The 20939-nt window shown below is 38.7% G+C and overlaps 1 protein-coding gene and 1 pseudogene across 4 annotated transcripts in view; one reads left to right on the top strand and one right to left on the bottom strand.

The window, feature by feature from the left end:
- Positions 1-20939, bottom strand: part of Sidt1 (SID1 transmembrane family member 1) — a 109409-nt gene that overhangs the window by 51730 nt on the left and 36740 nt on the right. For all 4 annotated transcript variants that reach the window (XM_087215700.1, XM_021263628.2, XM_004835707.3 and 1 more), the window contains 6 exons: positions 20772-20893; positions 19488-19658; positions 10390-10435; positions 8001-8102; positions 7180-7263; positions 5555-5642 (listed from right to left, as the gene is read on the bottom strand). In XM_087215700.1, coding sequence (XP_087071826.1) covers positions 5555-5642; positions 7180-7263; positions 8001-8102; positions 10390-10435; positions 19488-19658; positions 20772-20893 — 613 coding nt within the window. The remainder of the gene's footprint in view (positions 1-5554; positions 5643-7179; positions 7264-8000; positions 8103-10389; positions 10436-19487; positions 19659-20771; positions 20894-20939) is intronic.
- Positions 1671-2990, top strand: LOC101718829 (splicing factor 45 pseudogene; annotated as a pseudogene).

Here is a 20939-nt window from a genome sequence, read left to right as displayed (position 1 = left end):
GGTACCAAAAAAAAAAAGAATAAACAAAATTGACAAACCCTTAGCCAACCTTATCAGAAAAGGGAAAGAAAAGGCCCAAATCCATGCAATTAGGAATGAAAAGGGTGAAATTACAAAGGACCCAGCAGAAATCCAGAGGATCATCAATACCTACTTCGAGAACCTATATGCCAATAAGATGGAAAACACAGAAGAAATGGACAGATTCCTAGACATATGAATTACCAAAGTTGAACAAAGAAGACTTAAAAATTCTAAACAACCCAATATCAATCAATGAAATTGAAAATGTAATTAAAAACTTATCAACTAAGAAAAGCTCAGGTCCTCATGGCTTCACTGCTGAATTCTACAAGACATTTAGAGAGGAGCTACTGTCACTACTATTTAAACTCTTCAGTGAAATTGAAAGGGAAACAATACTTCCAAATTCATTCCTGGAAGCAAGCATCACCTTGATCCCCAAAGCAGAGAGAGACCCAACTGAAAAGAAGAACTATAGGCCAATCTCACTAATGATCATAGATGCAAAAATCCTTAATAAGATACTGGCAAATAGAATGCAGAAGATCATCAAGAAGATCATACACCCTGACCAAATGGGATTCATCCCAGGGATGCAGGGATGGTTCAACCTACGCAAATCAATAAATGTAATACACTATATCAATAGAGCCAAGACAAAAACCATATGATCATCTCAATAGATGCAGAAAAAGCATTCAACAAAATGCAGCCCACATCTATGATAAAAACCCTATAGAAAATTGGAATAGACAGTCTCTACCTCAGTATGGGAAAAACCATCTATGAAAAACCAACAGCCAATATCATACTAAATGGTCAAAAACTGAAATCCTTCACACTAAAATCAGGAACAAGACAAGGATGTCCACTATCACCACTCCTGTCCAACATAGTCTTGGAAACATTAACCACAGCAATTAGACAAGAGAAAGAAATAAAAGGAATAAAGATAGGAAATGAAGAAGTCAAATTGTCATTATTTGCAGATGACGTGATACTCTATATAGAAGACCCCAAGAACTCCACCAAAAGTCTTCTGGACTTAATAACCAAATTCAATCAAGTAGCTGGATACAAGCTCAACACACAAAAATCAATAGCTTTCCTCTACACAAACGACAGACTCACTGAGAGAGAAATAGGGCAAACAATTCCTTTCACAATAGCATCCAAAAAACTGAAATACCTAGGAATCAATCTAACAAAAGAAATCAAAGACTTCTTCTCTGAAAACTATAGCACTCTGAAAAGAGATTGAAGACAATATCAGAAAATGGAAAGACATCCCTTGCCTCTGGATAGGAAGAATCAACATAGTGAAAATGGCCATACTTCTAAAATGGCTATATAGATTCAATGCAGTCACAATTTAAATCCCAGCAGCATACTTCACAGACCTTGAGAAAACAATCCAAAAATTCATTTGGAACAAGAAGAGACCTAGAATAGCAAAAGCAATCCTAGGCGCTCCCGCACCCTGCACCATGGAGCACCCTGAGGACTCGGAGGACCATGGGCGACACTGCTGACTCCGGTGGTTTGGGGCTTTCAGCAGAGTGAGGCCAGGCTCAGCGCTTCCACCACTGTGGCTCATGGGCAGAGTCGGCCTTGTGGGCTGGGTAAGTCGTATGCCTTCGGTCCAGCGTTAAACCAAAAAGATGTCCCTATATGATGACCTGGGAGTGGACATCAGTGACTCAAAAACAGAAGGCTGATGCCAAAACTTTAAGTATCTGCAGTCTCACCTTCAGGTGAAGAAGGCAGCTCTCACTCAGGCAAAGAACCAAAGGACAAAACAAAGTACTGTCCTTGCACCAGTTATTGACTTAAAGCGAGGTGGCTCTGCAGATGACCGGCAGATTGTGGTTACACCACCACATGTTGCAGCAGGCCTGAAGGACCCTGTTCCCAGTGGGTTTTCTACAGGAGAAGTTTTGATTCCTTTAGCTGACAAATATGATCCTATGTTTCCTAATGACTATGAGAAAGTGAAACGCCAAAGAGAGGAATGACAGAGACAGCGGGAGCTGGAAAGAAAGAAGGAAATAAAAGAAAGGGAAGAGGGACATAAAGAAAGACATGAAGCTAGTGGGTTTTCAAGGTGACCAGATCCAGATTCTGATGAAGATGAAGATTATGAGCAAAGAAGAATGGGAGGACCTGCTATTACACCACCTACTTCTCTTGTAGAAAAAGACAAAGAGTTACTCTGAGATTTTCCTTACGAAGAGGACTCGAGACCTTGATCACAGTCTTCCAAAGCTGGTATTCCTCCTCCAGTATATGAGGAACAGGATAGGCCAAGATCTCCAACTGGGCCCTGCAACTCCTTCCTTGCTAACATGGGTGGTACAGTAGCACATAAGATCATGCAGAAGTATGGCTTCCGGGAAGGCCAGGGTCTGGGGAAGCATGAGCAGGGACTGAGCACTGCGTTGCCAGTGGAGAAGACCAGCAAACAAGGCAGCAAGACCATTGTAGGTGATGCCGCTGAGAAGGGTGAATTTCAAGATGCAACAAAGAAGTCAGATTCAAATCCATTAACTGAAATACTTAAATGTCCTACTAAAGTGGTCCTACTGAGGAACATGGTTGGTGCAGGAAAAGTCGATGAAGACTTGGAAACTGAAACCAAGGAAGAATGTGAAAAATATGGCAAAATTGGCAAATGTGTGATATTTGAAATTCCTGGTGCCCCTGATGATGAAGCAGTATGAATATTTTTAGAATTTGAGAGAGTTGAATCAGCTATTAAAGCTGTTGTTGATCTGAATGGGAGGTATTTTGGTGGACGGGTGGTAAAAGCATGTTTCTACAATTTGGATAAATTCAGGGTTTTGGATTTGGCCGAACAAGTTTGATTTTAAGAACTAGAGTCATCTCAGAGATCTTTAAATGAGCTGCAGACTGAGCAAAGACAATGATCCTTAAAACTTCTGTGTTCTGGGCCAGGGATTTAGCTCAGTGGTTCTGGCACCTGCTTCGCAAGTGCAAGGTCCTGAGTTCAATTCCTGGTACCAAGAAAAAAAAAAGGATCTGTGTTCTGAGCAGAGATGGACAAAGGTGGTGAATACTGGGACTGCTGGAGGGACTTCTGCTATATATGTTGATTGATCCCTTTTTTATTTTATGATTTTTAAATATAGTATAAAAATCCTTTAAAAAAAAAAAGCAATTCTGGGCAACAGAGACATGGCAGGGGGTATCACAACTCCCAACTTTAAACTCTACTACAAAGCTACTGTGATAAAAACAGCATGGTACTGGCAAAGAAACAGACCTGAGGACCAGTGGAACAGATTAGAAGATGCAGAAACAACGCCAGACACGCTCAGCCATCTCATCTTCGACAAAGCAGCCAAACACTCTCACTAGAGGAAAGATAGCCTCTTTATTACATGGTGCTGGAAAAATTGGGTTGCAACTTGCCAAAGATCAAAACTAGACCTATATCTCTCACTATGTACTAAACTAAAATTAATATGGATTAAAGATCTAAATATTAAAATAGAAACGCTGAACCAGCTGGAACAGAGGTTAAGTAGAACTCTTGAAGACATTGGCGTAGGAAAAGATTTTATGAACAAAACCTCAGTTGCCCGTGCAATAATCAACAAGTGGGATATCTCCTTATTAAAAAGCTTCTGTACAGCAAGAGAAACCACCAACAGAGCTAAGAGAAAACCCACAATGGGGGAAAAAGTTTTCACCTGCTGCTGCTCAAAGGTCTACTATCTCGAATCTATGAAGAACTTAAAAAAATCAGACCTCCCAAATTTAAAGACCCAATCCGAAAATGGGCATCTGAAATGAACAGACATTTCTCAGACAAAAAAGAGAAATATCAAATAAACATATGAAAAAATGTTCAACATCACTGGTCATTCGAGAGATGCAAATGAAAACAACACTGAGATTCCACCTCACTTCAGAAAAAATGGCTGCTATCATGAAATCAACCAATAACAAATGCTGGTGGGGCTGTGGGGCAAGAGGAACCCTGCTCCACTGCTGGTGGGAGTGTAGACTGGTGCAAGCACTGTGGAAATCAGTATGGAGATACCTCAAAGAACTAGAACTGGAAGTCCCATTTGACCCAGCTATTCCCCTGCTGGGCATATTCCCCAAAGAATTAAAAGTATCATACTACAGTGATATATGTGCACCCATGTTCATAGCAGCACAGTTTGTAATAGCTAAAACTTGAAAACAGTCCATTTGCCCATCAACTGGAGACTGGATAAAGGAAATGTGCTTTTTAAAAAATAAAATGGAGTACTACTCAGCCATACAAAATGAGAAATTAGAGACATTTCTAGCTAAATGGATGCATATTGAGGCAATACTCTTAAGTGAAATAAATAGACACACATGTGTAAATACCAATAGTTTCTCTAGTGTGAGAAACTGAAAGTGTAAACAGGGACTAAAAGGTATAATAGATAATGTGAAATAGGAAGAAAAGGGGCAAAGGGGAAGGGGAAGTGAGAGAGGTAGGGGAAAGGAAAGAAGGGAATGGACTTAATATGAGAAAATGAAAAAATGGAAATAAAGTAAATAGGGAGGGATGGAGAGGTTGCAGGGAGGACAGGAGAATGGGGGGAAAAAAGAAACAAGAGAGAGTATTTAAACATGCAAATTTCCATTGATGAATGTCATTATACTGTATACCTAAAATTTACCAATAAAATTAATTTTAAAAAAATCTTTAGAATGAATCTTTAACATATGCCATTTTAGACAGTATGAACACAACTCATGCACCATGGGAAGCAATATTGTTAGCAAATTAGCTGGTACTGTCTTGTACTTCAATTCCTTTAGATTGTTTTGACTATTTTTTTTAAATAGCCCACTGTCTTCTAGTTCTGTACTCAGAGGTTTCCTTTCTGTTTCCAAATTTTAGTAACTTTCCTTTTCTCTTCTACTTATCTTGTAGCACTATAAAAGTCACCTCCACATCTTCCGACTTCTGGTGGTACAATGATGGGGGATTTGGAGGCATTCTGGAGGTTCATCTTTGTTGTATTTTATCAACACTACATTACTTGGAATTACAGTAAAACTTACTTGGGATACCTGTACTTTTCTTGTTCTGTAGATGTGTAGATGATGTTGCTTGTTAAGATGTCATCTTTTATAAAAGAAAGTCTTGTTTCTTATCATGATGTATGTGACTTAAATGATTGTTTCATATTAAAACTATTTCTTAAGTTAAAAAAAAGTAAATGTACCTTAACCCACTGTGTGAGAGAGATATTTACTTCTCAGGAGCAAGGATTTGTTGAGTGAAGGGCAAATTGTGTGAATTTACTTTATGTGGTAAGAGGGAGTATAAGACTTTTAAAAAGTTGAACTGTACTATCATTTTGTAGTATGAATAATACCTTTAGATCTATTATTTTCTACTTTTCATTTTTTAAAGTGTCTTTCAGACGGCCTTGCCATATCCCTGCTGATGAACCCTTACTCAGAACTAGAGATGAGCATTTGGCTTCCCTTCCATGTATCCTTCCTTGTCTCTTACCCTGGATGAAAAATGATCCTCCACAGGCATAATCTTCGGGTTTTATCACAAACACCACGAAGAACTGCTCTCCGGGAAAATTCTTCTTCTGTGTGAGACATAACAACCTTGTGATATGCAGGTAAAAAAGATGGCAGAAGAAGAAACAAAGTCCAAAGGGTCAAGGATAAAAAGAAAGGAAAAAGAAGAAAAGTAGAGCTTACCCTGGCCTTCTAACACCTTAGGAAAGACCTTCACATACTCACGATCTATTCCAGCTTGTCCACAATAATTGTTAAATCCAAGAAATTAAAATAAACAAATACACTGTTGTGATTTCAATCTATTTTGTCCTCACATGAGTGCTTAGAACTGTAACAGCTGTCATATAAACAATAATGTCAACAGCCTATATTTAATAATTATACTTATGTATTGTTTTGTTTTTATTTTAAAATAAAATTATAAATAACTTTCCTGAAAGTAATGAAGTCAGCAGTTGTATAAATAATGCAGTTAGGGAGGCCAAGGACCTGAATTATGTACCTGGCTTTGATTTTCTGTAAATATATTTATCTGTATCCCAGTTTCTTTGTCCATGAATGAAGCATGGTTGACAAGATAGCCACTAAGGACCATTATAGTTCTACAATCCTGACTTTTAAAAAAATTGTCTACAAATTTCTGGTATGTTTAGCCTACTGAGAAAATGGCCCATGACTGAAACAAGCACCCAAAGAGGAGTAACAATTTATTGCCAAATACACCCAAAGTAGAACTGCACTGATATGCTTTGCCCTTCATTAATATAATGTCCCGGGTGATGTAAAATCTAAAGTTCCCTATTACAGTTATTTCTCTATCCTTTTTTATTTGGGACCTCATAATACTGAGATGTTAAGGAAGAAATAAATACTAAAAACAAGAGCAGATATTTGGGACATCAATTCTGAGATCCTTAAAATTGGTTTGACTGATAGAAGTTTTTAGGTCTCAATTAGGTTGAAATTGTAATTAATTTCTCTTCATTTTTTGCTTGTTATTTAATGGGTAACATCAGCTTACCATAGAGAACAGATAAAGTCACATGTTCCTTAAGTACCACCCCAAAGAATAGAGTTTCTGAAAATATGCTGAGATGGTGTAAGTACATTTTTGCTATTTAATTACCATTAAAATAATAATAATCTAGTTACAAATAAAAACATGACCCATATCCCTTTGAACCTGTCAATCTGTGCAGAGTTGAAGCCATCTTTTGGTGACTGTGAGTGGTAAAATTTATTAGAATGCCTTTAACTGTTTTAAGTAGATCTCATAAATTTCACCCTAAACTGGCACCCTTCACTGAGTAGACTGGAATTTTCTGCTCATATATCTCTAAGGAAACTGTCAAATAGATGTCCCGCTGTATCGTGTGTTTCCAAGACTCTCCGTGGGGAAAAGAGTACTTGGCAGAACAGCACTGTTGTTCATCACCCACGCTTTGATTTTAGGCCTAGAGATCTTAATTTTAACCATCATAATGGAAAAAGAACCAAGGTACATAGTAGATGGCCATCTCTTTTGGATGCTGGTCCAGTAGGTAAACTGACTATCCACTGGCATTGTCACTGACAATAGTGACCACAGAATCAATGTCTCACCTGCAGTGTGATGGCAGCTTTCTTGGTCATGGACTGATAGACACCATTAAATTCCACATTGTGGTCAAGATCATACACTGGGCACTGCAACATGCATGAGGGAGAAAAAGGAAAGCATTATTAATGTCACATCACATGCAGGCTCTGTCTGGGCCTGTCCACCTAGATCTGTGGATCACAGAGCTAGCGAGTCCTTACTAAACCAGAAACCATGGAAAGTCTCCTCTACCCAGAACATTCATGAAATAGTCTTCCTAGAACTTGGTGGCTTGTCCTCTAAAGTCAAAGCCACTCCATATTGAAGAGAACTAAGAAAAAATGGCCTTTAAGTGTATAACATCTTTCCCATTTATTGTTAACACCCGGCAAGACAGGTGTTAACAATAGAAGATTTAAAACAGAACAAACAGTAGGTTTCTATTTTTCTTGTGGAATGCTTAACTTGATTTTCTTTCTTTTTTTTTTTTTTTTTTCAGTACTGGGGATCGAACTCTGGTCCTTGCGCTTACGGAGCAGGTGGCAAAACCACTGAGCTAAATCCCCAGCCCTAACTTGGTTTTCGTTATCATGATACATTCTCTCTCATTCCCTTCTTCCCTTGCTTTCTTCCTTCTTTCCTTTATTTTGGTAAGAGCTCAACTCTTCTTATTTCTCTAAATCATTCCTCAAACATGAATTACCCACTCAGGTGCACAAGATACTGTTGTTATTTAGCAGTCTGGTGGGAGACACATGGTAAAAAGGATGACATTCCTCCCTATCATTTACTCCAGGATAATATACTACTCCCTGTTAGAAGGTTGACAAGTATCAGTACTCACCATGATGTTCTGGACTGAGACCACGGAGCATGGATAAGCCATTTCAGACACCACTTTAATGATAACTGAGTCTACATCTTTGGGAAATTTGTATAGAAAAAACTGAAAATAAGAAAAAGAAAGACATAATTTTTTAATTATAAGAAATGTTTAACATTATGAACTCAAACCATTTTCACATAAATAGGATTGCTTTCTCTACTATTAGGCATGATATTCAGATACAAATCTCAATGAATCTTGGTTATTTCAGCCAGTCATTCATCTCATACATATTGAGCAACTAACTGCTCTGCCTTAGGAGTCTGTGCCAGACATTAGGAAGACAGTGAGTAAGACAAAGCAGCCATTTCACTTTATGGTATGACCATATCTTTTTTAGGGAAACTACAATATTTCGTTCCATTTCTTACTAAAGAAGTCTTCCTCCCCACCTTTGAATTAGGGACACATGGAATGTAAAATGAGACCAGATTATTTCTGTGTAGTCGTGAAATTTGAAGCTCTACCTTTCCTGTTCTTCAAGAATTTTAACCACCTTCCCACAGACAATAATTAGGACTAGACCAGTCCTTCCCCTAGAACTTTTGCTAGAGAAACTATTTCCTGGTTGGAATATATTAAGAAGATATTTAGATTACATCCAGCTCATGAAATATGTTTACAGTTTTGGGCAGGTTGAAAAATCTTTAAAGGTACTTTTGAAATATCACCAGAATTAGGAAATTTCTTATAGAAAGAGATTATTATACTATTTACCTAGCTAGATTATTAATCCATTGGCAAAATGTACCGACTCTTAGGCTGGGGATTTAGCTCAGTGGTTCCACCGCCTGCCTTGCAAGTGCAAGGTTCTGAGTTTGATCCCCGGAACCAAAAAACAAACAAACAAACAAAATGTACTGACTCTTAAGTTTTGAACATGGTACTAATGATGAAGAAAGGGAAATTAATGGTCAGTAATGATAACTGGTCAAGATGTGATGTCAAACTTATCATTAATATTTTGATAAAACCAACCAAAACAAGTCTCATATCCTAGTAGGATTCTAATAACAGAGACATGGCAGGGGGTATCACAATCCCAAACTTGAAACTATACTACAAAGCTACTGTGATAAAAACAGCATGATACTGGCAAAGAAACAGACCTAAGGATCAGTGGAACAAATTAGAAGATACAGAAACTGCTCAGCCACCTCCTCTTTGACAAAGGAACCAAACACCCTCACTGGAGGAAAGCTAGCCTCTTTAATAAATGGTGCTGCAAAAATGATTTCAACTTGCCAAAGATTAAAACTAGACCTATATCTCTCACCATGCACTAAGTTAAAATCGAAATGGATCAAAGATCTAAATATTAAACTGAATAGTTTCTCTGATGTGAGAAACTGAAAGTGCAACTAAGGATCAAAATGTATAATAGATAATGTGAAATAGGAAGAAAAGGTCCAAAGGGGAAAGGGAAGGGGGAAGGGTAGGGAAAAGGAAAGAAGGGAAAGGTATAAATATGAGAAAAGGAAAAAACAGAAACAAAATCTTTGTAAACAGGGAGGACAAGGGAATGGGGAAAAAATAAGAACCAAGAGAGATTATGTAAAGGTGCAAATTTCCAATGATGACTGTCATCATATTGTATACCTAAAATGTACCAATAAACTTAATGAATTAAAAACAGAAAACCAAAAAAACCCGTTTTAAACTTGCTATTGTATAGACCTTTCTCTTTCAGAAGCTATGAAAGAAAAAATAAAAGTAACTAGAATGTCAACAGAGAAACAGCCTGAAGTAATCAACATTTATTATTATTTATTCTGTTTATGAATATGGTTTAATGAAGAGCACATCAAAAATAGCTAATTATCCTAATGCTTGTCAGCATTCCTGCTCTTTCTTTAAAACAGGAGAAACTAATTTAACCCATCAGTAACATTGTAGGAATTAAAATCTATCTTATTTTTATTGTATTTTTAAGTCAATTATTTGTATATCTGTTTGGCATCCGCATTCCACTCCCTGTCCCCCACTCCATCCTATCAGGTCTGTAATGACAGAAGTTAATGTCTCTCTTCTTCATCCCGTGTCCCTAGCACCTAAAACAGTCCAACACTGTACTTGGACATAGTAAGCCATGATTTGCTTAACGAAGGTTGAACCAAAGAACACCAGAAAGCAGATATCATGTCTTCCATTTCATGCCAATTAAAGCAATAAGATTAAATGTTGTGTTCAAAATCCCAGTGGCACAAGTAACAATCCAGAGTATAAATACATCTAAAATTGCAAAAGGTCAAGGACAACACCACATGCTGACTCTCTTTGATTCCATGGCTTCTGTGGGTAACATCAATAGAGGGGCTCTTGATAACTCTTGAAACTCTTCACTTACCTGAGGCTGAGAGGGGCTGGCAGTAAAGTGAAAGGCAACATTTGTCCTGAGAAATGTAAACAGGAGAAGGGAAAGGGGAAAAAACGATTATAAAAGCGTAAGTTAGCAAGCCAAAATTTATTTACAAGAAAGCCATCTTAAACTAGATGCAAGGTGGAGAGATTTACCCTTTGTGAAGGGAGTTTGATCTTATCAAATTGATAAAGCTCCATGAGGACTTGGTAGTGTCAACTCCCTACAATGATCACTTTGGGAAAAGAGATTGTTTTTATACCTTTAAATATTCATGAAGTCCTTCCTACATGAGCAGTTCATTTTCAGTTATGGACACTTTGCCTTTGAATTCTCTTAAGATTTCACAGTCAAGCACAAGGGGTTTAGGTATCAGAAATGAAAGAAAAAAGAGAAAACGCAAGCTTGAGGGTCGTTTTGGATAATGTAGGTGTCACTTCTAAATATTTTTGATGGATACTGGCAAAAGATCATTTTAAAAACCAGTCTATAGATAATCCCTAGGGATAGAAAAAGGCTCTTCCTGCCTGTAAGCATTTAGCCAATTGCCTGCCACACCCACTACAATTCATCTCCAAGGTTTTTCCCTCTAGTGCATTGCCTTATAAGGCTCATTTAAAAAATATAAACACCACCAGAAAATATAATGAAGTTATCTGCTCTCCAAGTCATAATTTACTGTGAGTAACTGTATTAGATATTTAAGACAGCAAAGATCCAGGCATGAAGAAGAAGAGGGTGAGAAGTGGGTACTGTGATAGCCAACCCGACTCCATCTTGTGCCTCAACGCCATTTTGTACCTGTGCTTGAACAAAGTGCTTGCACATGAACAAAGCACCCAAAACCCCCACATCCTGCTTGGCAGTAAACTTGCTGCAGTTTCAGGATGTTTTGTAGCTCACCTAGTGTGTGAAACTTCCTTGTACCCCCGACTAATCTGGCATGGTTCTGCTCCTGTAAGATTCTGCTTGCTCTCCCCTGAGACCTCCCCAACTGAAAGCATGATTTAGAAGGAGGAATCAAACTGCTTCCCATTGCCAAGGAAACTTTCTGGGTGCAAGCCCCCCTTGGCTGTTGGCTATAATAAATGGGCTCGAATTTGGCACAGAGTGTGGTGCATCTCTATTGTTCAAACTTGCTCCTCCACAACAGGTACAAAGCAGGAACTTGGAACACAGAGTGCTGTCTGGAATGAACATCAATGAAACAGTCCAAGATACTGAAAAACACAAGGACAAACTTCTTCTCTGTAGCTTTGTAAGGGCTGCCCTTAGGGTTTTGCTCTTTCTGGCTCTTGGCACACCATTAGCCTTATAGACGATCACTTGCACAGGGCTGCTGTCTGGCAATTCCCCAGGCTGCTGAAGCACCACCCCTCAAGAGCGGCATCCCTCCCTCCAATGTGCAACCCTGACAGCATTTTGGGGAGTCTGAACCTGAACTTCTGAGATCCCTATCCATCTTCTTCCTCTGGTGCTCTCTGAAGACTTTCTTTATACTCACGGTTTCTTTTATAATAAATAATTAGCTTAAAAATTAAAGATACCTTTAAAAAGGATATATTAAGACATGTAAGCAAGACATATTTAATTAGAGATGTTACTTAGAAGTCATACAATGTGAGCACTGTTTACAAAGGTAATGGTCACAATTTAGGCTGTCATTGAACTGGTCTCAGAATTTAGTTCCCAGCAATGGATCCCATTTTTATACATCTACTTTCAATAGAAATCATCATCCATGTGGAGGATTTGTTAGGCTAATGCACGAGTGAGAACTTCTGGCTTTAGGTTGCCTAAAGAATCCAAAGTCAATGCCAACCCCAGTTGTGTGTTCCAGAGTCAGAGCCCACCATGCTGTGTGTAGCCTAGTAGTGCTCTTTCAGCACTCAGGGGAATAGTGTGTCACCTGCTGCTACGAGGGCTATGTTCCTGCTGCCAGGTCAGTGGAACAAAGAGGACACGATTTTCTTGGCTAGCAGCTGACAGTATGAGATTTCCTGAAGCAGCTTGTGTATTTTGGCCATAGACTTGATTTTTTTTTTATCCCCACCCCCATCATTTGAATTTCAACTGTAATACTGAATTTATGGATATCAATATACACTTTCTGGGTTTTTCTTGTTCATTATATTTTATTTGCATACAAACTCTGGGTGTGTATTTTTGACTTTAGGGCTAAAACATTTAAGTCTTCTCTTTCTCATGGAGTCAACAACATGTGGAAAATAAGCATTGTGCCTGTTGGGGATCTTTGAAGCCATCTGCTACTTCTCGCACAGTCCCTAACAGAGGCAGGGGTTGTTTATTTTATCAAGGGTTATTACCGACAGAACAAAGTAACTGAAACTTACAGGTATCTTTCGTTTCAGAGAAAGAAGCATCGCATTTTTTATTTATTTGTTTTAAAAATTAAATACAGGAAACAAATATGTGTTCAGTAAACATAAGAGACTAAAGTCCAATTTTGTTTCCTTGTTTTGACAATTTATAAAAGAGGGGGAAGGAAAGAGAAACAGATGGAGTCAAGACAGGGAGAGATAAGGGAGATGAGAAGAACGAGAGGCAGCGAGGCTCTAGAAAGAGAAGAAACATTTATAAGAGAAGGAAAGATAGATGGGAAGAAAAGATGAGGGGAAGGAGAGGCAGAGATGAAAGTGCAGCAGGGTTGAGGTGTGTCTCCAGGAGGGCTGTGACAGTCACACATCCTACTCACCTTTTACCAACAAGCTCTGGGCAGAGAGCACAGTGGTTGCTCCAAACCCCACTTCGTTTGTTGAAGGAAATGATGCCCTATTATTCCCTTGGACTGTGAACTTCAGAACAGCATTCCCTCTTACCTCCTGACTGCCATCTGCCAAGGGCTCCCTTCACCATCCTAACCCTTCCCACAGCCCTCTAACCCTAATCTCTAATCTAACCCTAATCTCTAATCCTCTAATCCTGTGCCCTTCATCCCCCTACCCTAAGTATGAACTCTGTACTAATGTGCTAAATTCTATCATTTCTACCCTTCTCTGGGACTTTGCTTCTACAAATATCCAGCTCTCTTACGAATTTAATCTGCCTTTGTACTCTGTCATTTATAAATATATGCTAATCTCAACCATTTTCAAAATAACCATTTCAACAAAATTCCACCCTTATCTCTGTTTCTGCCTTCTCAAATGTCATCCGACATCCTTTCCTTCACTAATCAGCTTCTTAAAAGAGTATTCTGCCCTCACCTGTCATTCATTCTTTCCTATGCCCACTGACGTCAGGGTTCTTTCTCCTTTAGCCCCTTGAAATTGCCTTTGCTGAGGATAGGAGCCACCCATTCTCTTAGTCCATTTGAGCAGCTATAACAAAATACCATCAGCTGCTGCTTATATTTCTGTTTGCTTTTGCAGTGCTGGAAATTGCATAAGGGCCTTGCACATACTAGGCAAGTGCTCTACCACTGAGACACACATCTAGCCTGCTGGATGCTTTTAAGTGACAGAAATTTACTTTTCACAGCTCTGGGGAATGGGAAATCCAAGACCAAGGTGCTCACAGATTAGTGTCAGCTGAGGGCCTTCATCCATATGGCTGGTGGCTTCTTGCTCTGTCTTTTTGTAGTGAAAAGTGTGAAGGGTCTCTTTGAAAAGGATATTCATGGCATTTGTGAGGGCTCTACCGTCATGACCTCTTCACCTCCCAAAAGCCTTATATCCTAATATCATTGCCTTGGGTTTTAGGATTTGAACATATCAATTTGGGGTTTACAAACATTCAGATGACAGCATCTTCTAATTGCTAAATTCAGTGACTTAATCCACAATTATCTTTACCTATCTGTGGCATCTGACATTTGGCAATCACTTCTTTTTGAAACACTTTCTTCTCTTGCTGTACATTTGTTTTTTCTTAGTTTTCTCCAATACATCTAGCTGTTCTACTCAGCTTCTTCTGACAGCTTTTGTTTCACAAACCATCCCTTAGATGAGAATGTTACTCACAACACTAGTCTCGATCTCATTTTCTTTAGCCACATATGTGCATGAATGCATATAAATTCATTTGCCATAAATACTACAAAAATGTAGATGACTCTTAAGTCTTTAGATCCAGCTCAAGGCCATCTCTTGGGCTCCAGTGACAGAAGAGAGACCCTCCACTGGGCTTCTGCACTTGATTGTCCCTCAAACCCCTCAAACTCTACAATGCCCACAATGGAATGTATTGCCACTTCCTGATCCTGACCTATTATGTCTTTCTTCACAGTAATCCTCACCAGACTTCCAGCATCATTGCAGGAGTCATTCAGACTCCTCCCTTTCAACCACTTTCCACATATGATTGATTTCCATATCCTTCTCATTCTATCAGTAAAAAAGGAACCTGGATGGTTCTGCTCCCACCCAAAGCACCATATTTACCTAAGATAGCATCAATAAGAAAAAAAAAGTAATATAGATCTTTACTGTAATCTTTCCCAAAATACCAAGGGATAATTACATAATAAGATGAAGAGCAAAATGATTTAAATACCTCATCCAATCCATTTCTTAAAAAAAATCTACTTTTCATAGCATGGTAGCTAAGCTATCTCATTGCATATTTTCTCTACTAAAACAATTAAAAATAAAAAGTCTCAATATCACTACTTACAAGGCTGGAAGAGGATCAAAACCTGCAAATATTAACACAGGACTATCATTCTTATTCTGCCACCTTATTTGTTGAATTTGTGAATTATTCTCATGTATATTGACTTCCTTACAACTTTGTTGCTTTCATAATGGCTCTAATCATTTAAAATTATTTCTCCATTCAAATAATTTTATTTGCCCAAATGCCTCTGCTCTTTCCTCTATCCCAAAGCATCTTCCACACTCACTAAAGTCATCTTTAAAAATCTGATCTATTCTTTTTATTCTGATGTATAAAATCCTTTAGTGGCTCCCATAACCTGGAAGGTAGAGTCCCATCTCCTGGTTCATACAGATCAAGGTTGGGTACAGCCTGCTTCTCCAGCCCTGTCTCCTGTAACTGTACCCAGGTACCAGTGAAGCAGCCTTCTTGCAGTGTTGCTATGTACTCAGTAGTGCCATCTCACTGGCACTTTGCCAGACTTCTGTACTCCAACCTCAACATGTCCAAAAGTGATATTATCACTTCTTCCTCCCCTCCTCAATATTCTCACTTTCTCTTAGTGACACCACCATCTATGTGCTACAGCACCATTCTTGGTTCTCCTATTTTCCCTCCTTTCACATCTGCTCAAGTTGTCAATTTCACCTTCTAAATTCTTCAAGTCATTTTCTCACTTTATTTATTTTGACCACTGCATTAGCCTTCTAACTTTTGTGCATCCAGGCTTGTCCCCTTCAAATCCATTCTCTATCACAATGTAGGCAACTGTAAATTTCAGAACACCCCTTCTATGCTTCCCCGCCTGGTGATCAGATGTGCCTGCTCTGGCAGCCCCTGCTGTTGCCTGCCTGCAACTACACATTCTTGCACACCGAACAGAGTTCCTGGAAATGAGTAGTGGCAGAGCTGTACATGTGTGTGGAAGGGTGGGTAGGTAGATGGCAAGGAGTACAACTTTAAGGCAGAGCTGTTTTATTTTAAAGCTGGATTTAAATAAATAAATTCTCTGAGGGATTGAGAAACATATTTAGGGGAGTGTAAAAATAGTGTGGACAGTTTTAAACAGAAAGTAGAAATAGAACATTATGGTGAAAAGAGCTTGGAATTGAGAGTGAGTTTATCTTGACTTTACCCTTTCCTAGCTGTAACAGATGGGACAAGTTGCTTAACATTTCTGGGCATCAGATGGGTCATCTGTAAAAATGAGGTAGGTGGATTAGATTCCATAAAGTCCTTCAATTCTTAAAATGTTTGGTTTTAGAAAAAAGAAAAGAATTCCAGAATGTGTTCCATATACATTCTAGTTTGCCATTTGAAAATACTGACAGGAATTGCAATGTTAGGGATTTTGAGTCAATTCTTCAGTATTTCTCTTAATACCTGGAGCCTTCTTCTTACAGTCCTCAGTTCTGCTCTGTGATCATTATCCTCTGGACTTGTGGGTCATCAGTACAGTTGGTGGAAATCAAGGAGCAGCAAAGCAAGGAGGAAGAGATGTATGTATTTTAGCTACTGCTGTTTCTGAGGCTTAGCTTGGTTCCTAAAAGCCCTAGTCATGATGTGTATTTTGAAATGCTTTCAGTGTCTGTTTGCTGAAGCTAAGTCATATGAAAAGAGGTGGAAACAGAAAACAATGTGACAGAATAGATTTGCAGTTTCACCAGCATGGATGGAGATCATTCATTAACACTTGCACAGAGTTGTAAGCTTATGACTCCAGTTTCACGGAATTCTGTTCTCCAAAGGGTCTAATTATCTCCTAAAAAACCAGCCCTATAATTCAAGTTCACTGGCACCAGATGACAGTGATTAAAGACATGGAGACCAATTAGTAAAGGCAATGTTTCACTGAAGTTCAAACTGAACTCTGTTCTAATAATATGCTACCACCCCCATCAAATGTATAATCATTGATTCTCATAAGGTTTAATACAATAAATGCATTTAAAAATAATAAATTAAATTGAAGCATCATATTTACAGATTGCTTTATAATGATAATATTCAACTCTGGCTAAATATTAGAATCACTCGGGGAATTAAAAAATATACCAGTACTCAAATCTCTGCTCTGGAGACCCTGATTTAATTGATCTGGGTGGATCTTATCCACCAGAGAATATGTTTTTGATTGTTTTTTGGAGGGAGAGGGGGAAGGAGTTGTTCATGACTTTTAAAATTATCACATCACCCTTTTCAGTGACAGAATTAAATGGTGGAATTTGGAACTAATTGCTGTGACTGCTTCTCCATCTTTCTGAGCATTCATGCAGCCATTTACCCATCCATATCTATGGATGTCTGTCATGTTAAAGGGTGTAGAGTAGACTAAGATAAATATTTGATTCCTTTTAGCAACTCTGCTGGCTACAGATGTTTTTATAAACTGCCTTAGGAAATTTAAAGAGGGCTTTATAACAGAATAGCACATACTAATCAGAAAAATAAGCTGAAAAGATACCACATACTATTTTAAATATTCTGATTTTCTCAATTAATGTCTTATTTAAATATAACAAACATAGAAAAGCACACAAGTTATAAACATTTATCTGAGTGAGCATTCATGAGGTTAAACAGAATAATGTACTTCTTATTTCCTGCTCACAGATATCACTGTTTAGTCTCTTAATATTATGGAATAGCTTTGCCTTTTAATAAACATTATATAAATGAAACTAAATAGCACATATTGCTTTTGCATGGCTACTTTTGCTCAACACTGTGAGATTTATCCATGTATAGCAATAGTGTGTTCATTTTTATTGTTGTATAGAATCCCACTGAATGAATATCACAGTAGTGTTGGGACTGGCACTGCATCGTGAAGCCTTTCCATGTATGTATAGCACTTTGTGTGCGTGTGTGTGTGTGTGTGTGTGTGTGTGTATGTGTGTGTATGCATGTGTGTGTGTTTAAGAGGATTTATTAAGCAGAATGTTAAAAGTACACACTCAAAAAATAGACTGTGGGCCCTCAAAAGGGAGAGAGGAGGTTATAGTCTGGAGCTGGGAATATTTATGTGTTTTTGGCAATGGAAATCTGTAAAATTTGTGAATCTATATAAAGTTTGTGCTTGGTTTATGGGAGAAAAGCAATGACCCACCCACAAGTGGAAAGATAATGGCTCATTTTACAGGAGAAAAGCATGGGTTGAATCTACTGTATTTTTTTTTAAGATGGGTGCTTTGTTTTCCCAAAAAACATTCTTTGAACCTTTGAATCTGTTTATCTTAAGGTTTCTGCCCTTTACCTTATCAACTAGGCTAATTTATGGACTTGTAGTATCTTTAAGGATTTTTTGTATATCATTGGCCTGGAAGAAGCATAAATAAGCCTAAGCAGGGCCGGGGATTTAGCTCAGTGGTTCCAGCGCCTGCCTTGCAAGTGCAAGCTCCCGAGTTCGATCTCCGGTACCCCCCCCCCCCCCCCAAAAAAAGCCTAAGCAGTGAGGGCATTTGCAGAGACAAGTGACCAAACTGCAACCCAAAATACACTTATTCTTTGCAAGGTGTCAACACTGCAGTGAAACCTGAATACTGAGGTTTTAGTTTAGGAAAAAACTCCTACATTAACATATTTTGTCTTAAAAGAAAAACAAATAACATGCGTGGTTTGCAACGACTGGCCTAAGGAGTATAGATACGGAGAAACTTGTGTAACTTTGTGGAGAAACTTGTGTAACTTTGCGTCCTGAAATTGCAGGCTTCCTTTTTTTTTTTGGTATCGGGCATCAAACTCCAGTCCTTGCGCTTGCGGAGCCGGCGGCGAAATCACTGAGCCAAATCCCCGGCTCAGGCTTCTTAAAAAAATAATTTTTAGATTATGATTTTCCTTGTCTTCTTCTTACCTATCTTTATTTCTTCTGTTCTACCTCCTTTCCTAAACTTTAGTAGTTGAAATGGAATTTTATTTTGATTTTAATTTAATTTTTTATAGCTAATAAGCTGTGTTTATTTTCCATTTAGGGAGTTTCTTTGGTGAATGTCCAAGATTTACACTCATTTTTTTCAGTGGGGCTGCCTTATGTTTAAAAAACAAGAACAAAAATAATCCTGGTCACTCCAGAGAAGGACAAAGACACATTTTTACCCACATTCCTAAACTGGAAGGAAGAAGAAAACCATAAGGATATGAAAAATAGTTTAAAGTTTTCCTTAAAATGAACACAAAACTTTTCTTTAGGAGTGTGGCAGTGACGATTCTTATCTGGATTGCAGACAGGACCAGGCCCTCATGCAGACTCCTTCAAATAGGCTGGTACAGAAGTCCACTGCTCTTTCCCTCTATGCTGCCTCCCTCTTGCATAGAGTAAGACCTTGTTGGGCAGTAAGGTTTAGAAGGTGCTGAAGTATTATGCTAAATGGGCAATGCCCGTGCAGAGTGCTAATGTGTAGGGACAGAAGCTGACTGCCGCATCCACAAACAGGAAGAGCTGACAAGCAAACAGAGAAAGTCCTGCTTACCAGAGCTGGAAGTGCTTGATCTTGGTCACCAGTAGTTTGTAGTGGGCACCAAGTGGTGCCATGGATGCCACGTCTACAAATATCAGTTGCTTCAAAGGTCCTGTTTCATTGGTTGCTTTTGAAGGACATAAAGTGCGGCTGACTTCCTGGTAGCTGTAACTCCTTTGGTATCTGTGGCAGCCAGAGAGGGTAAGATTGGCAAGAACAACAAAGAGACTCTGTGAACAAGCAGGAGAAGAAGCCTACCTCATTTTGCTTTTCTCCAAGTTTGCTTTCAAGTCTTTATGTTTTCAATTTCAGACTGGACCTACCAATAGTAATTTTAGAACGAGTATTGTTGGCATCGGGGTGTGTGATACAATGATAGTGACAGGAGGAGTGTTCTGTGCTGATCAAGCAGTGTCTACATTCCACTATATCTTCATAAAACAACTAAGGAATTCAATTGTTCTGCCCTTCAAATTTTTGCTAAAATAGAGTGTAAAGAAATTCTGGGATCCAAGGCAAAGCTATTTCAATCCTAAAAATTTCAAACCTTTAAAAATGATGTAATAGCATACTAGGTGCCCATTTCTATATGCCTTCTGGGTCTTTTCTTATCAGTGTAATGGTGTCTTATATAGTTTTCTCCTGAGAAAATATAAACTTTACCAGGGTGGGGACTTTTTTTTATACTGCCGTATCCTTAACACCTATCCCTTACTAATGCTCTGTAAATATTGTTGAATTAAGATGCACATATGGTGGAGATTTGCATGGGGGAAGTGTTGCTCACTTAGGTTGATGGCTGGACCCACCCCTTTGAGTGGCAGTTGGATAATCCATTATCTAACCATGAGCTACTGAACATTATGGTAGATTTTAAAATGGTAAGCGTTCTGAAATTCAAAGAGGATGGAAATTGAGCAGAAGTTAATAGGTCAGGAAATGCACCATGACAACTCTTTGCACTTAACGTGCACATCTGAACATTCCCATGTCTGATTTTTCCTTTCACTAGGGAAAAAGACCAATTACGGAATTACAGTTTAGGAATTTTTTTTTCCAGTAACAGGGATTGAACCTAAGGCTGTGCACTGAGCTATATCCACAGTCCTTTTTTACTTTTTAATCTGCGGCATCTCACTAAATTGTTAAATGGCCTAGGCTGGGCTTGGACTCGTAATCCTCCCATATCAGCCTCCCAGAGTGCTAGCAACACGGGTAATCATTACCATGCCTGGCCGGTCTAGGATACTTCAGAAATCCAGATGTAGTAAAGCTATTTGGGAAGATGTCACTTACAGCCCTTGGAAGAGCAGAGGAACCTGCCAAGACAGCACCTCTTTCTGTTGACGAACCACAACGAGGACTGGGTAGTCAAGGTTCTCAGATGAACTGTTCACATGCACCCTCACTGCGGTCACCTGCATGTCAGAGCAGAAAGAAGTAAAGCAAACCACACATACACAC

This window comes from Heterocephalus glaber, unplaced genomic scaffold (genome assembly GCF_053883595.1).
Source record: "Heterocephalus glaber isolate CG9 unplaced genomic scaffold, H.glaber_assembly_v1.0 deba00000122, whole genome shotgun sequence".
NCBI classification, from domain to species: domain Eukaryota; kingdom Metazoa; phylum Chordata; class Mammalia; order Rodentia; family Bathyergidae; genus Heterocephalus; species Heterocephalus glaber.
The sequence above is the reverse complement of the archived record's forward strand: the minus strand, read 5'-3'. Positions and strand labels throughout refer to the sequence as shown.